Source organism: Athene noctua, chromosome Z (assembly GCF_965140245.1).
Source record: "Athene noctua chromosome Z, bAthNoc1.hap1.1, whole genome shotgun sequence".
Taxonomy (NCBI): domain Eukaryota; kingdom Metazoa; phylum Chordata; class Aves; order Strigiformes; family Strigidae; genus Athene; species Athene noctua.
Genome location: NC_134077.1, coordinates 23,764,421 through 23,782,363, shown reverse-complemented (window position 1 = coordinate 23,782,363; position 17,943 = coordinate 23,764,421). Strand labels below are relative to the sequence as shown.

At 47.6% G+C, this 17,943-nt stretch overlaps 1 protein-coding gene across 1 annotated transcript; it reads left to right on the top strand.

Moving 5' to 3' along the window:
- The first annotated feature begins 9,675 nt into the window (after positions 1 to 9,675).
- HTR1A (5-hydroxytryptamine receptor 1A) lies at positions 9,676 to 11,157 on the top strand. The gene has a single exon (XM_074932815.1). It carries the CDS (start codon positions 9,789 to 9,791, stop codon positions 11,028 to 11,030), a length of 1,242 nt encoding a protein of 413 aa, XP_074788916.1. The 5' UTR covers positions 9,676 to 9,788; the 3' UTR covers positions 11,031 to 11,157.
- The last annotated feature ends 6,786 nt before the right edge of the window (positions 11,158 to 17,943 follow it).

Sequence of the window (17,943 nt, the reverse complement as noted above, 5' to 3'; positions counted from 1 at the left end):
TGTGGTTTACTTGTTGTGTGTCTGCAATATCACTTGAATGATATTGCAGACACAGAGTCATAAATACCATCTTGCTCAGCTCTAGTCTATCTCATTGTCTTGTAATAATCAGTACATTTATCCCCATGATGGCAATGTTACTCTGACATCAAGATAAACAAAACCAGATATGTGCATTTATGCAGAAAACAATTTACTTCCTTTTTTGTTTGAAAAGCCTTAGCCAGCATAATTACTTACCAAAGTCCTGTAGAAACACAAATGGAGAATAAGCAAAATGCAATTGAATTCAAGTGTGGTACCATAATATTGATTTCTTACTAAAAGTGGAATATGATGGAGAAGAGGACTGATACAAAATGAACAGATACATGATGTACATGTACAGCTGCAATGTTAATTTTCATGGAACTGTCTTTAGAAAAATCTAAGAAAAACTTTGTTCATTTAGTGAATAAACTATGTTGTTTCATGGTTCACATAATCAGTGTTAGATGGGGGAAAGGACAACGCTTCGCAGGTATTCAGACATGGAGGAAGAAAGAGGTTTTTGCCATACTCCTTCTAAAGGAGATGGACAGAAACAGGTAACAACTGACAGTTTACTCTCCCCTCTGGACAAGTGGAAAGGAGGAAGGTAATTGCTGCTCACAGAGGCATAATTCTATGCTTCTTTAGAGAAATTCAGTTATGCATTGCACCAGAGCACACATGAAGGAAAGCTTATCTAGCCTTTCATGACTAATGTAAAATGCCTCCTATCAAGAACTGTGAAGATGTAAAACATATTGTGACGCTTTTATATGAACAGTCACGAATATAAAATTATTAGAGAGAATGGAGGGGAAGGGTCTGGTTTGTTAGAATTTTCTTAACATCTTGTTCTCAGATTTTGTTTTATAGTGGTAAAGATACTGGTGTTTACAATACTGAGATCTTGGATATAAGTAATTGGAGATAGCATCTAACAAAAGTAGTAAGGGCTAGTTTTGCAACTAAGTTCATTACTGTAGCATGTGCCTATAGGCAAAATTTTGATCCTTATCAAGCCTGCTTGTAGATGAAGATTCCTAAAAGTTATAGCAGGACACTGTACTACAATTACACTTTACAGTCTCCATGGTTGTAATGTGCCATTCAGATAGTTTTGAGGGCCTTAAAATCTGATCCCATTTGGTCAGATGAGATTAAAAATAAGGAACTGATAACTAGGTGATCTCAGGACAAACAAAACCCCTATTTCTAGTTATTTTGAACCTAATTGAATGGTAACAGAAACTGTGGATAGGAAGTTCAGATGACCGTTGCAGCTAGAAAGGGAATGTTGAATGTCCGTGACAGATGTGCTAAAGCTTCCAAGAGTACAGAAATTTTGCCTAGCACTTATGATCTTATAAAGAGTGCTCAATGGGATAGGAAAGCAGAGAGGAAAAAAACATTGGGAAAGAACTAATGTCATCAATGAACAGCACCAGTACCCAAGAAATAACACAAAACCTGCATACTCTTATGATGATGCTTAAGATCTGATCAAATCTCATAAAACTGTGGCCTTGTTAGCTTTGTTTCTTTGTCATAGACCAGGTCTGTTTGGCTTACCCATAGGTTATATAATATGTTCTTTGTGTTTCTAAGTATTTCTGTGTGTTTTTATGTGCTTCTAAGATGTGGTTAGCCAAAATATCTATTTGCCCTCAGTATATGTTTACACCTGTTGGCCTCCTTTAAGAATCATCTGGTGAATGGACTGAAAGTGAGGTGGGGTGCAGTGGTCTGCACTACTCATCTTTATCCTGGACTTTTCCACTGGTGACTTCCCTTGTCAGCTTAAGAGAGCCCACATTGTTGCTGTGATGAACACACAGAACTGATTTTTTCCTGGCAACACCAAGCTCACATCTAAACTCTGGCTGCATTCACAGACTGTGATCTCTGTCCAGCAGGTTTATTTTAAACTGGCCTAACCCCATACAGACATAACCAAGAGGAGGTAGTAGTGGTGCTTCCCATCATCTTAAACACAGAAACTTAAAACAACTTTTAAAATAATTTGGAAATAGACAGCATCTTCCTGAGTTTTCGAGCTCTGTTGATGGAATTAGGTATCTGAACCACTTTGATAAGAAGAGGTTAAGTAACACTCTTCTCTTTAGGATTTGCTATTGGAAGGATTAAGAGACTGTATGCTCAATGTGCCAACTTCTGTGGATCTGTTTTGGGGGGATTTCTGAACTCCGTTTGTTACACAGGAGTCCTGAGTGATTAATTTAACCTGAACCCTGCTAGTTGGATGCTTAAAAGTTAATGAGCAGCAGCAGTGAGTCAACCATTATAAACTGACATCAAGTATGGGATGCTTCTAAAAAGGGTGTTTCTGCTTACATCATATCCTTGGCCATATATATCAGTTGTCTTAAGCACTAGCATTTGTGCATGGTACACTGATTGCACTAGGAAAACTCATTAAAAAAAAGAAGGGGTTTGCAGCTGAGTAATTGCTCAAGAGAACATTTACTTCCAGCAAGAAAACAATACAACCTTTCTCCATGAACAAGGTCCCAGGTTCCTTGGAAGACATGGTTGTTTAGTACTGTGCCAACTAATGCCCTAAGTAAAGGAGATTAATAGATCAGGAAAGGCAATATCCTTATAGCCCTTGTCAAGGTCACTCTGAACACAGAATCTGTGTGGGCCTCTATGACTAGATGTGAATTGTCTCTGTGTAGATAAAATATATTTTGTTTTAATTTAAAAGGATAAAGTTAGTCTGCAGAGACAAGTTCTTCCTAAAATGTAATGTCTATGCATCAGCTTTAGCTTCTCCAAACTGTATTTTTTAAAGTAATTTTATTATATTCATTTTAATATAAGGAAATTATATTTTTTTAAAAATGCATTTGGATTAATAAACTATTGAACTGCAGTCAATACTGTTGGGCTCCAGTCAGTGTGCATAAAACAGGAGAGTTTATATCTTTATAGGCAATAATTTTGAAACTCTAGCTGCCATCTTTATTGATTAAGGAGACAATGATGCTATTTTACCTTTAATCTCTAGTGTAGTACTGAAGCTCTGACATGATAAGAGCAGAGGAAGTCATCAGCAGCTACACTTGCAACCCAATTGTAAGATTTAAGTACCTTAACTTTACTTTAGAAGTTATTGATAAACTCATTTAGATTGGCCTGATATTTAAAGCTGAGACTTGTAGAATTTTAGTTAGAGAAATGAGATGTTTTTTCATAACTTGCTATTATTTGAGAAATTTGTCTCTTACTTTGTCTCCACTGAAGTGAAATAATGTGTGTATATAAAAGGGGCAAAAATGGCCTTTGCAATAAAAAAATATTGGAGCATAAATCTCCTTAAGCAAAAATTTATTTGAAAGTCTTTTAATGCTCATTGTATAAAATTCCTTCTCATCTAGAAGCTAGTCCATATTTTGGGGGTGGGGTGGGGTGTGAGACCAAAACAAAAAAAGCTTGAGTGTGTCCACTAAAGTATCCATAAATAAAGTAACCAACAAGTGAAACAATAACAATGTTTGCAAAGCTTGGAGTATATTGTCAGTCCTTTTTAAAATAATCATGCAAATATTGTTTAAAACCTGTGAAAAATGCTTAAGGTCTAGAATACTACTGGAGTCTGGTATGTATTGTTAGCAAATGCTTTAAGACAGTGTGTGTTTTGCTATAAGATGAATGTGAATGTTAGGTAAATAGATGGAATAATCTTAACTGGCTACAAGAAAAAAGTCTGATTTAACCAAAAAGCTGTTCAGTGCTTGTCAGCAATTTTAGATTTGTTATTATGATGATTTATTTTGCAAACTTCATTTGAGAAAAAATACTTGTGAGCTAGTATTTGTAATTAAATCACAAATACCAGATTATAGTTTTTAAGAAAACATTTAGCCATATTCTGGATTCTTGGGACTGCATTGCACCACACAGGTGATTCTTAGCCAGCTACAGAACCCTTCTTCACAGAGACCAGCTCCTAATGCACCAGCTCTGTGTATTGCTCTCCCTTGTCTCTGACACAGGAGATGTGCTGATAAAAACCTCAGCACAGCCGGAACATTGTTTTGTTCTCCACAGCATGATTAGAGTTGACTAAGTAGATTTTCCCAGAGTTTCTCCGGGATCAAATCCGTGCTTAGCAGCTTAAGTATCAAGAAAATGCACAAATGGTTAAGAGACAATCTTCTAGCTCTTTCTGCATCACAACTGCACTGTGTACAGAAGGAGCAACACAAAAATTCTAGCTTAGCATTTTCCCAGAATGTCAAAATTATGAGAAGTTTCTATAAACTTAAGAAAACTTATGTTTGCATGAATATGCTTGAAAGTCTCTTTCCTTCACAGAGGAATAATATTAAAGTGAACATCTTTCAAAATTAATCTTAAACTTCTAGACTTGAATAAAAGCTGCCCCATGATTTTGACAGCACGCATCACTAGTAACAGTTTCACCTCAGTTATGCTGCTCAAGTATACATAACATTTATTCATTTTGGATGAAATGTTTACCTACTCTTCTATTACTTCTAAGACTGTGAGGTGGAATGAATTATCACCTTTTGTGGGTTATGCTGAGTTTTGCTATAATTTTAGTTACTACTGTAAACTCTTGGCAGAGAAAGTAGCAAATAAATATTTGTGTATCTAAAAAATTTATTTCTGGTCTTAATAAAAATGACGAACATGAGAGTTGTGATAAGGCAGCTGAATATAATGAGGACAGTGGAATTTGTCATCTTACCATTGTCTAGAATGATGGTGGCAGCTGGGATATCTCAGGCAATGGAAATAACATAGTAGGCAGGCACTCCAGCATTCTGAGATGGTGGCTATTCCTGCATCTTCCAGGTTATTCCTCTGGGTTATTGAGCCCAGATTATTGATCTGGCTTTAACTATGCAATGAAGAGAGAACAGAAAACTCTGTGGGTTCAGTGCAGAGCCACCAGAAGCTGAGTTAGCAACATGTGAACCCAGCTGTACCACTTCCAAGACCCGCTAAAGCCATGAAGCATCAATACTGCTTTGGCATGACTGGCACCAGAGCTAGCAGATCACAGAATCACAGAATCATCTATGTTGGAAAGGACCCTGGAGATCATGTAGTCTAACCATTCACCCAGCACAGTTTCCACCTACAGCATCTCCTTAAGCTCCAAATCGACCCTACTCTTGAACACCTCCAGGGATGGGGACTCCACCACCTCCCTGGGCAGCCCATTCCAATGCCCAACAACCCCTTCTGGAAAGAAATGCTTCCTCATATCTAGTCTGAACTTTCCCTGGCACAACTTGAGGCCATTCCCTTTTGTCCTGTCACTTTCTACTAGGCTAAAGAGGCTCAAACCCAGTTCTCTGCACCCTCCTTTCAAGTAGTTGTAGAGGGCGATCTTCACAGGCCTGACCTTGGGTGTAACTGTTCTATTTTTGCAGGACGGGGAGAGTTAAGGAGCCAGTTAAGAGATACCACAGTACCTTGCAGGACCTAACTCAGTCCTGAAGGTGAGTGCTGTGCTGATGTTACCTCTGTTAGACCTGAGATAATTCTTACAGAACTACTGGAATGCCTCATAGCTACGCAGCTCCTAGTGGGCTACAGCTCGCCATCTCTGAGCTGGCTGAACAGGCCTGCATGGAGAACTAGCCAGCCCACCTCTGTGCACCAAAAGGGAAAAAATACTGAAGTGGCACAAAGGTAATCCAGAAGTTGGAAATTTAGGTATTTCACTGAATTTTTAGTGTCTTGATTCTGAGCAGACTAATTGTAGGATTGAAGAGGGATTTTCCCCCTTCTTCATATATATGGGTTGGATGTGTGGGGCTTCACAAACTGGCCATAGTTAGAGGTAGGACACAGGGAACAGTTCTGCTACTAGTACTGAAAGTCACCTAGATTTCTGGCTGGTTCATCTTGTCCACAAAGCAGGGCTAAGCAGACTGCCAAATTTGCATTCGTTTTGATTCAGAGCAGTTTGGCTGAGAACTATGCAGATACAGTAGCAACGGCCTTAAACATTTCTGTCCATTCTTGCTCCATTCCACCACCACCTTTTTTTTTTTTTTTGTTAATAGTACAAAGCTTGAATTTGTTAAAGTACTGTGAAACATTTTGTGCTTTATAAAAGGTGGGAGCAGGTATCCTTAAGGGGATCTCATAGTTAAATGCATGTGCATGTGTGAAAGGGATGTGTTTCAATGATATAGTCACTTTACTCATTAAATTCTTGTTTGTTTTTCTGTATTTTAAAGTTACAGATGCTCTTCACAAGGTTTTGAACAGTGTAAAGTAGTGTTAATTCCTTTTGGCTTTATTTCCAAGATCCCTAATGAAAAAATTCAAGAAGGCTGCAGTTGGTAGGTTGCCTCCTGGCACATCTTTCCTTCCACCTGTTTGGAACTTCTCCCACAGAAAACTGCACATACTGGATCAGTTTCAGTGAACTGAAGTCGTTAATTTCCTTAGTTCCCTTCTAAAGCCCATTCATTTTGAAAACATTACTGCAATATAATTTCTCGTATAACACAAATGCTGCATCTTATCCTGGTGAATAGTGAAAAAAACCCAAGACCCAAATCCTTTTCAAACCAAATGTAACATGAACAAAATGCTGCAATCAAATTGTAGCATTTCTGTTTTACTTCGGCAAATATATAATACAGTCATAATCTGAGAGCATCAAGAATATGTAGCTCTCCTTTTTTTTTTTTTTGAAATGTGTAGAATGAAACTGCTCAGGAAAGCATCTTCTGCCAGTTGTTAATGCCTTTTCTTTTCGTACTTACTGAGGAACCTCTTTGCTGCAGCTGTGTCATAACTGAATAACATTAATATTTTAATTAGACTTTTTAAGGTTGTGCGGTGTTAAGGTTTCATTTACTCTCGTCAGCTTGGATTTTATGAGGCTATGGCTTTTCTTAAAAAATTTCCATAGGTGCTTCACTTAGGTTATCTAAAGACATTAGCACATCATTTAGTTTCTTGAAAGTTTAACTGGCATTTTGCTGTTTAAATGCTTAGTAGGATTAAAGACACTATCACATCAAAAGAGTTGAGTTTTCCGTTCCTCTACATCTTCCACCTCCTACTCTCTCCCTTCCCTCCATGGTTGCCTAAATTGCTTCTCAATCTAATTCAGAGTGAAATGACTTTCAGTCTCTGAACAAAAAATAAATTCAAAAATAAAGCCGATTTAAGAGATTTCAATTGAAGAAGGACCCTCACGACCTTTCGCCACTAGAATTTCTCAGAAAAAAAGTGTCTGGGGTTGACTTCCCTGGGCCATATGAGTGCAAAATACCCCTGGAAACAGTTTTCCCAAAAGTCCTTTGTGAACTCCTAAAATCCGCATCCCTCGTGTCTTTGAAACTCTAATTTCAAACTAATCTAATTAGGCTAATGACTTGCCCACCACCATGCAAGAAAGCTGGGATAATCTCCTTGAGATTTCCCTACCTCCCAGGCTTGCACTTTTCTCATTGCATCAGGCTGGCTCTAAACAGCAAGAAGCACAAACTTTCATTTCACTGAAGGGAAAGGATCTTTAAATAGGCAGCCGCTTAGAAGCCAACCGTGCTGTGCATTTGAGGAGACATTAAAAAAAACAATAGATTTTGATAGTGAAGGTGCAAAGCATACTTAAATATCGATCACGTTTTGTTTTGGCTTGTCTCAACGGTGTAAGTCTTCATTCAATAGGGCACAGAGAATGTAAATGTTAGTACCATTGGCTAACACAGTGCGCTTTCTGGGGTGCAGCTTTGCTCCGTTTACCCAGCGCATCTCTGCGCCTTGATCATTTGTAGTAAAGATCACAAGCCTAGAGGCAGAGAAATATAGCCTGGTCCCCTCGTAAAGAGGAAATGGCTGAAATCTGTCCAAATGTTATGAAGTTGTGAACTCAGCCTTCTTTTTAAGTGCTGACTGAGAGAAGATGAGGAACCTGAGCGTGTGCAAGCCAGGCTCTGTGATCCTCATCTCAAGTTTGATTAAGGCAGAATCTGGCAAATCTTCCTGTTAAGCAATTACTCATTTGGCTTTTTGTGTTTTCTGAGCTTGCATGGCACAATTACAGAGCAGGGTGAAATATCTCACATCATTAAAAGTACTGATCCACAAGATAGTAGAAAGCCTACCACAGAAGTCATGTCAGAGGACTTCCTTTTACCTTTCACGGACAGAGTTAAGCCTGTCAATAACACCGTCCTTTGTTGTTTTGTTTGTTTGTTTGTTTGTTTGTTTTTGTTTGTTTGTTTGTTTTTCCCTTTTTCCCTTTTAAATGACAGATGATTCCCAGGTTTGCGATTGTTTGTTCTATTTACTGGGTATTAACTGATTTACTTATGATTTGGCAATCTAACACTTTATTATTCAAGATTGTTCCCAGAGATATTTTTCTCATTTCACTTTCAGACTCGGCCTTTCCCCCTTCTGTCGGGAGGAACTGTAACGCAATTTATTTCTTTTTTTTTTTTTTTTCCTTTTTGTTGTTGTCTCGAGAGGACAATGATTTCAGTGGGTGTTGCGCTGTCGTTCCCGCCTCGGGAGTGCCAGGGGGTGATGCCGTCTTTCCTCCTGCGAGGAACTTGACGGCGGGGAGCAGCGCATTGGCGCGGAGCCCCCGACGGCAGCGACCGCCCTCCCCGCGGCAGGACGCCGGAGTGAAGGCACGAATCTTCACGGACGGGACTGTCACCGTCGCAGCACTCCTCAGCGACTGAGCGGGAGCCCTCCCCGGCACGGGTTTGTGCAGCAGCCCCTCCAAGACACCCGGGGGAGACCCCGCTGCCTGTGATCCCTCTCCCCGCTTCCGCGGCGGCTGCTCCCCGGGGCAACCCCGGCAGCACGGTGCTCGCTGGGGCCAGCGCAGCGGCCGGGCAGGGGGCGGGGATGCAGACCCGCAGAAAGTCCCGCCGGCCCCGCGGCCGGGGGTGCCCGGCCGAGCCCCCCCCCGGGCGCCGCGTCCTCGGGCCGCCGTCGTCTGCCTGCAGGTGGCGATAAGCACCCCCGGACCCCCCCCCCCCCCCGTCCGCCGGCAGCCCCGGGGTGTGCCGTGCCTCCTGCCCCAGCCCGGCCGTGCACCGGCCACTGGAAAGCCCCCCCCCCCCGCCTCGCACACCCCGCACAAACTCCTGGCGCCGCTCCCGAGGGGAAGCCCAAAGCCCCGGTTGCCCGGGGCGGAGCTGCGGGGCGGAGATTTGGAGGGGGAGGGGGAGTCGCGGTGGGTTTCTTTACGGTGTCTTCCCAGCGGGGAGGGCGGCGGGCGGTGACGAGCACCGGCGCCCGCCCGCCCGGTCCGCCAGCGGCGCCGGGGGACGATGGCGACCCAGCGAGGACCCCCCCCGCCCTTTCCCCCGCTGCCGCGGAAGGGAGGGATGAAGGGGGGGACGGAAGGGGAGGGGAAGGAGGGAGGGAGAAAGTGAGTGGAGAGCGGAGAGGCAGAGCAGGAAGGAGCGGCGCGGGAGAGCGGCGGAGCGAGGGGCAGCAGCTCGGCGAGCGGCGGCGGGAGGGCCGCCCCCGCCGCCCGGGGCTGCGCGCTGGGCAGAGGCGGCGGGGATGGGCGGGCGCGGGGCGGCTCCGCCAGCCGCCGTCCTCCGAGCCTCGGCCGCCCCCCGCCGCGCTATATAGGGGAGGGAGGGGTGGCGGAGCGGGGGGGTGCCCGGCGTGGCCAAAGCGCACAGGGCGGCGATGCCTCCTGCCAGGGGAGCGCACAAGTGACAAGCGCCTCTTCCCATGTCCGTCTCCTGAAGAGACCCCCCCCGCCCGGCATGGATGTGGCCAACAACACTACCTCCCCAGAGCGGTCCCCCGAGGGGGCAGGCGGCCCCGGCCTCGCCGAGGTGACCCTGGGCTACCAGCTGCTCACCTCCCTGCTCCTGGGCACGCTCATCCTGTGCGCCGTGAGTGGCAACGCCTGCGTGATCGCGGCCATCGCCCTGGAGCGCTCCCTGCAAACCGTGGCCAACTATCTCATCGGCTCGCTGGCCGTCACCGACCTCATGGTGTCCGTGCTGGTGCTGCCCATGGCGGCTCTCTACCAGGTGCTGAATAAGTGGACGCTGGGGCAAGTCACCTGCGACATCTTCATCTCGCTGGACGTGCTGTGCTGCACCTCTTCCATCCTGCACCTGTGCGCCATCGCCTTGGACAGGTACTGGGCCATCACGGACCCCATCGACTATGTCAACAAGCGGACTCCTCGGCGGGCCGCCGCGCTTATCAGCCTGACCTGGCTCATCGGCTTCTTGATATCCATCCCACCTATGCTGGGCTGGAGGACGCCCGAGGACCGCTCGGACCCCGACGCCTGCACCATCAGCAAGGACCACGGGTACACCATCTACTCCACCTTCGGCGCCTTCTACATCCCTCTCCTCCTCATGCTGGTGCTCTACGGCCGCATCTTCAAGGCGGCCCGCTTCAGGATCCGCAAGACCGTCAAGAAAGTGGAGAAAAAGAAAATCGCCGACACCTGCCTCACCCTCTCCCCGGCTGCGCTGCAGAAGAATAGCAACGGGGAGCCCGGCAAGGGCTTCCGGCGGACTGTGGAGCCCAAGCCCGGTGCCTGTGTCAACGGCGCGGTGCGGCAGGGCGAGGACGGGGCCGCCCTGGAGATCATCGAGGTCCAGCGCTGCCACAGCTCCTCCAAGACTCACCTGCCGCTGCCCAGCGAGGCGTGCGGCTCCCCGCCGCCCCCTTCCTTCGAGAGGCGCAACGAGAAGAACACGGAGGCCAAGCGGAGGATGGCTCTGTCCCGGGAGAGGAAGACTGTCAAGACTCTGGGCATCATTATGGGTACCTTCATCCTCTGCTGGCTGCCGTTCTTCATCGTGGCGCTGGTCCTGCCCTTTTGTGACAGTAAGTGCTACATGCCCGAGTGGCTGGGGGCAGTCATCAACTGGCTGGGCTACTCCAACTCCCTCCTCAACCCCATCATCTATGCCTATTTCAACAAAGACTTCCAAAGTGCTTTTAAGAAAATTATCAAGTGCAAATTTTGCAGGCAGTGAAGCCCGCCGCTGCCGGACAGGGCAGCGGGGTCCTGCCACTCGCTCCGTCCGCCTGGCCCCGCTGCAGTGTCCCCCCCGCCCAGTCCCTCTACTATGGCAGAAGGGCGGGGGGCTCGGGGACCTCCCTCCGCAGAGCGCCCGAGTCTGTCGTTCCTTCGCCTGTCGGACAAGGCCCGCGGGGCAGGGCAGGGCAGGGCAGGGCAGGGCTCCAGGGGATGGCGGGGAGACGCCCGGCCCGGGAGGGCTCCGCGGCACCCCTCGCCTCGCCTGGCCTCGCCGGGGCTCCGCTGCCGGGCGCCGGCGCTCCCGCCTCCGTCCCTCCTCCCTTTCTCCCTCCCTTCCATCGTTCTGGGTAGACTTAGGGTTTGCAGATCGTTGCTTGTGGTCACTGTAAACCACAGTGTCTGCCCGAGTAGCATCGGTAAAAATAAACCAGCCTATGCAGAAAACCGCCGTGTCGGGGGTTCTCCTTGGATTTACGAGGAGACGGCGGGGGGCTCAGAGTCCGACCTCCGCCCGGTAGCGTGAGTATGGAGGCTGAAGGCGACGCCCCGAGCGGAGGAAGGGGCTTTGAGCTCGTCGCTTCCCGGGCTGTGAAATCACAAAGGGGATTTTCTTCGGGGAAAAGCGACCGTGTAGTACCTTGCAAGGTACCTACGGCAGCATCCTCGTCTGCATTACGTGTGTCTAACAGCTCTCCTGCTATGCTAGGACTTTCCAGTTCATCTGGCTTCCCTTCGTTTCAGCGCAGGGAGGTGATGGGGCTTAAACCCCAACCGCACGCCTCATTATATGGAGATATATATTTTTAAAATGCCTTTGACCGAGGGTTTCCCACCAAGGAACGGCTCGGCGCTCTGCGACTGTCCCTGAGTTCTCCGCGCACGCAGCGGCACAGGGAGTTTAAGCAGTCTGCGAAGTAGCTTTTCTTTTATTTATTTATTAATTTATTTCCTAAGCCGCTTGAAAGTTTCTCCGGAGACCTTGCGGTTGCTTCGGAGGCAGCCAGCTGCGGCACATTTTGCTCGGGAAAAACAAACAAACAAACAACAAAAACCGCAAACAAAGAACAGAAAAAGGAACCAAACCGATCAACCAAAACATTGCCATGTGCTCCGTGGCAGAAGGGGAGGGGCCGAGAGCATCCTGCGGTGGCAGCCGCAGGTGGCGAAAGCGGCATCTGGGCGCAGGCTGGGAACGGGCAGGCTCCCTTCTCCCCCGGGCCAACCCTGGCGGGGGGGAGCACGACCTTCCCCGTAAACTGAGGGCTGCGGCCAGAAGCAGGCAGTGTAACTGCGATGCCGTGCGCAGGGAGAGCCAAGCATAGCCTGTCTGGTCCCCGTGGCGGCTCCGCAAGCCTTCTCCCCGCAGAGGGTTCCCCCTTCTCCCGTCAATCCCAGCTGCTTGGCCCCGGGAAACTCGGTGTGCTTCCCCTTTCCCTCCCAGCCCGGGACTGGAGCAGGGCAGCAGCACAGCCTTGCCCGCCGCGCAGCCCCCCTGCCCCGTGCCCGCCGTGCCCCTGGCTCTCCCGCCGCTGCGGCCGGGGCCCGGGGCCGCTCTCGGGTCGGGGGGGGGGGCGGGTTATGGCTCCGGGCCGGCCAGGCGCTGGCACTGGGCCGGCTGCCGCGTACCTCTGCGACGGGCTGCCTGAAATGAATGCTTGACCAAATACATACATATATATATATATATATTTTCCTGTTTATTTTTGTGTAATCTGTGTTACCTGTAGGTAAAAGGGAATGTTAACTCTGTGCGTCACGTGAATGTAAGTGCCCACTCATTTCTTCAACCGCTTACATTAAATGACAATACTGCTTTTAACAGCCTCAGATACATAGCTGATTTTCTGAAAGTTGTCTTTGACCTCATTTTCGCAATTAAAGTGATCTTTGATCTTATCTCCTCTTTGATCACTCCTAACCACGTGTGTCCTATATATTCCTGAAGTGCCGGAGTGTCAGAAGAGCCAGCCTGCAGCGATTAGGGAGCCGAAACGTCTCCCGAATTCTCGGATATCCCGTGACTTTGGGAACTCCACCCGCCGGGGGTGCAGGCTGGGCAGAGCCGCCGGGCACCGCGGACCCGGACCGGAGAGCGCGGCCGCGCCGGTGGGGCACGACGAGCCTCGGTGCGGCGGAAGAGCTGCCGCGCAGCGGAGTTTGCGCCTCCCGCCGTCTCCTCCCCCGCCTCCCGCCGACTCCTGCAAGTGCGTTTCTGCACGTTTTGCCCTTTTAAAATTGGTGTGTATGTGGTGTTTGGTGGTTGTGGGGTTTTTTTGTTGTTTGTTTTTTTTTTGTTTGTTTGTTTGTTGTTTTTTGTTTTTTTTTTTTTTTCCCCTTTGCGAACCTTCCAGCAAACTCCTCGGCAACGATCCCCCCTGGGGAAGCCTGGCCGCCCTCCGGCCCCACACGGCAGACCGGGCGGAGTCCGTCCCCGAGCCCCGGGAGACGGAGCGTGACTGCGGGACAGGGGCCGCCCGACTCCGCCAGAAGCCCCGGCACCTCGAGGCAGGGCCCACCCGGAGCCGCATCGGAGAGGCGGCAAGAGGGGTGCAGCTCCCGTGGCCCCTCCATCCGCCTCCCGGCACCGCGCTGCAGGGCGAGGGACGGCGGGAGCCGGGGCTCAGCCCCCGAGCCCGCGCCGGGGGCTGCGAGGTGCCCCAGCCGCCCCGTGTCGGTGCTGCCTGCGGCGGGAGCGGCGGGAACTTCGGGAGCGCAAATCTCCGCGGCGGGCACGGGGTGGTGATGCGCGCCCTTCCCCTCCGGCCCCGCCGGTGTTTGCCGGGGTGGGCGCAGTCCCGGACCCCCGGCGCCCTCCAGCGCCAGCCTGCCTGCCTCTCTGCGGCAGGGAGAAGGGCTCTCCGTCGGCTCCCTCGCCCGCGACGCGGCCAAACGGGCCGGACCCCTGAGGAGGCTACGCCTGGCCGGCAGCCGCGGCGCCCCGGGCGGCTCCCAGCGCACCCCCGGCCCGCGCTGCTCCCCGGCGCCGCGCAAGCCGCGACGGGAGCGTCTCCCCTCACCTCAGCGGAGACAGTGTTGCTCTCAACAGTTTACACGTCTCACTCCCTCTGTTGTCTCCGTTACTAAATTCTGTAATGTGGAGGAAACGGCCTGCTTTAAAAGATGGGACTTTGCTTCCGTGCTGTAATTTTCAAATTCCTAGTTTGATTTCCACTAAGATTAGAAATACCCCAACCAAACAGAGGATTTAATGTTTTTTAAAGGAGAAATCGATTCTATGTTAAGTCAGTATTTGTGGTTGGTTGCGGTATTGTATTTGCTCCATTAACAAGCAATCTCCTCACAGTTTAGAGAGCTTCGTTTCAGTTTTAAAGGACCTCAGGAAGCTCAAGCAATGAATAAAGGAAAATCCAAATAGAAAGCAAAAGGTGTTATGTTTTAAACAGAACTGCAGAAAATTGAGTTTTAACAACTTGGGTCAATTGTGAATGCCAAAGATTGGCAGAAACAAAAAGGCTTTAACCTTTTCTTCCTTTAAAAATGCCTCTCTAGACTGCTGTAAAATGACAAGAAAATTTCATAACTGAATTTTCTCCACTCTGGGGCCCCAGTCCAGGCTGCATTTGTGTCTGAATCTGACAAGGAATACTGGCAGAGCAATCCAAGCACACTTACACTGGCCAACTGTACTTACGGTTGGGGCTGGGGAGACAAAGAGGTAGAAAAAAGGGAAAGATGTGCTGGCATAATTTATATTGGATCAAACTGCAAAATGGATTTTGTGACCATGCAATTTCATCTGTTTAAATAGAAATCTTTCCCATAAAATGTTTAAGAGTACCTACTTTTCCCTAACATTCACATGTTCCCTAACACAAACATGCTGTAGGTCTGGTAGAAACAACAACCCCCTCCCCCAGCAAATGTCCTGCAATTAATGTCCTCATAGTTAAAAATCTGCAGTTTCAAACATTTCTCAGGGCAACGTTGTGAAACTTACCATAAACACATAATCAAGAAATTAATCCCTCAGAGAGAAGAAACAGAGAAGAATGCTGGGAGTGAATTTCTGTTTCACAGCTGCTCAGAAAGCGTTTTTGAGTACAAGTGAGTGTTTGGATATGGTTGGAGAAAATCCTAAATGGCTGTCACATAGCATGTGAACAGTCTAGTGGGGGTCTGCAAAATCTAAAACTATCATGCCTCTCTTACGGGCAAAAAATACTGTATCATCTGTATTTCTGGATCTCAGCTCAGGTCACCCTGCTTGGGTATATCTTGCTGTGAGCCTCGATTTATCTTGCAGCTGAGTTCCTGTTCTCTCTGAGTAGCCAGTGTAACTTCCAGCCACAAAGAGGGTAACTCTGCAGTATGAGATTCTTTCTGTTGGACTGGAAGCAAAAAACTTTTGGTCCATGATCCCTTAATGCAAGAATGTAGTCTAAACTACTTGACTTAATGAATGGGGTGGCTTCTTGACTTGGGCAGTGAGTGACAGGAGATTTGTTGATGTTTTCATACCTCTCTCAATTAAGAGAGAAGGCAAACGCTCAGGTACAAAAAAGACTGGAGACTCAACCTCCTTACAAACACTTACATGTGGCCACAAATCCCAGCCTTGCAGATGTCTCTGCCAAGTTAATCTGGCAGGCTGTCAGCGTTGTCCTGCAGAATGTAGATGAGGGACAGGAAACAGATGCATTATAAAATATTTTTAAAATTACTAAACCTGAACAAAATTTGATAGGACTATATTAAAAAAAAAAAAAGAGAAAAAGACACATGACTATCCAGATGGTTCTCACAAGCTTCACAACCCTATTGAAAATTGTGGAGACATATTCTTACAAACAAACAAACTGACAGACAAATGAAAAAGACACAAGTCTTGTAATAAAAATACTGGCCAGCATAAGTAGAGGTCAGTATCTTCTCCTGCTGTAATAACATCTTGCTTTATTGTTTGTACTAAACAGCACTTGTCTAATAGCACATTAGACAGAGTCAATAAAATCCTTCCAAATCAATTTTCATATTTCTGAGCTATTTACACCCACTCTGCTGAACCATAACTTATACACAGGAGTGATGGGGATGATATAAGCTAAAGGTGATATATGGACTATTTTAACTTGTACCTTCTTCCTACTTCTTAGTATTCCCAATGTGGTTGGTTTGGTGGGCAGAAGTAGGCCTAAGACAGTTTGTACAGAATGGACTGGAGAAAGTATCATACAGTATACTCTACAGTTTCACACATATCCTGACTAGGGAGTATCATTCAAAGTCTGATCTTTAAATGAAATCTGCTTGGTAAGATGCATTTGGCTTATACCACAGTATTTTGTTCAAGTGGCTCAGAAGTAAAATGTAATTTTTCAGTTTGATATCTAAGAGGCTGGTTATGATTTTAGACTATCCAATGACAAATGAAAATAGATGTATCTTCTGCTATGGACTGAGTATAAGTCTTCTGAACTGAAGTGAATTGTGAAATATTTAGGAAGCTATTAAATTTGACATATAAACCTCATGTGTTTGAAGTCAAGATCTCTGTGGATGTTCACTTCGAGGAGGGATTTGGAAGAATGGTGCCAGGTTAAGTGAAGCTGGCTTGTGTTTGAAGACAGACACCCAAACTGTCAGATATAGAATGTGGACTACACTCAGAGGTGTTGCCTGGACTCAGGTTTGGCTGGCTGCCTGTTGCCCAGATGCTGATCTCAGTCAGAGTTTGTGGAAAAGTTATGTCTAGGGTAGATGAAATGCCAGGCTGGATGTTTCCTTCAAATTAGTGGCCCTTCTGCTTCCATCACCTTCCAGACTCTTTCTCTAGCTTTCTATAGGCAATGAATAACATGGGCAATTCACGTGGGACTGTGCAGGCAAAGGCCCTGGAGGGGAGATGCCTACGATAGTCTTTGGGGTTTGTCCTTGAGGGGTTTTTTTGACACTTGCAGTCTCTTGAAGGCAGGAAAGGAGCAGTCAGCAAGTCAGAGCATTCACAACAAAGCATCAGCTCACCCTGCTTTTGGAGAGGAGTCCTGATGCTGAATAGCAGCCTCAGAAGTTTCTGCTCCTGAAATGGACATGACTGCTCTTATCACATGAGGCAGATTATTGTAAACCTCAAGATGGGCCAGTGCTGAGCCGAAGAAGGCCTGATCTGTTTGAACTGCCTGTTGAAAATTGTCTCCAGCACACTTTGCTCTTTGCCTCTATTGTTTCCAGTCCTAAGAGTTACTGTCAGCTCTGTGCGAGCCAGGCAGGAGGCTTTTCCACCTCCCTTTGAATGCTCATCCGTGGCCTCTCTGCCAGCCTTGGGCTTGAGCCTTAGAACGGATGCTATTGAATTAGTGGCACACACCTATTTAGTCCAAAACAGCCTTGACTGTCTGGAGTCCCTGGATTGCCTACGGTTCTGGCCAAGTGTCATGGTTTGAAATCAGAGGGCAACCGAGCACCACACGGCTGCTCACTCCCCCCATCCCCCCTCAATGCTGAGAAGGGGAAAATAAGCAAAAACGCTGGTCACTCTCCCCCCCTTCCCCATAAGTGCTGGGAAGGACGCAAGCAAAGCACCTGGAAAGTTGAGGTGACAGGGAGGGATGATGTCATTCTTTAAGACAGGCAAAAACTGGACTTGTTAGGGGAAATAAAAAAGAACATAAATTTACTTCAGACACTAACAACGACAATGCGTAACAGAGAGAGTAGGACCGTGAGAAGCCTTAACATCTTGACAACACGTCCCTCCACCCCTCCCTTCTTCCCGGGCTCAGCTTTGCTCCCAATATCTCTACCTCCTTCCCCCCGAGCAGCACAGGAAGCAGGGAAAGGGGATGTGGTCAGTCCTGCTACTTCTGCCACCTTGGAGGAGGGGTAAACTTCTGTTCCAGCGCAGTCCCCCTCTCACAGCAGACAGCCCTCCACAAACTCGCTGACGTGAG

What these genes read in the sequence shown, in the direction of transcription:
- HTR1A (XM_074932815.1), top strand. Translation starts at nt 9,789, where the DNA reads ATGGATGTGGCCAACAACACTACCTCCCCAGAGCGGTCCCCCGAGGGG.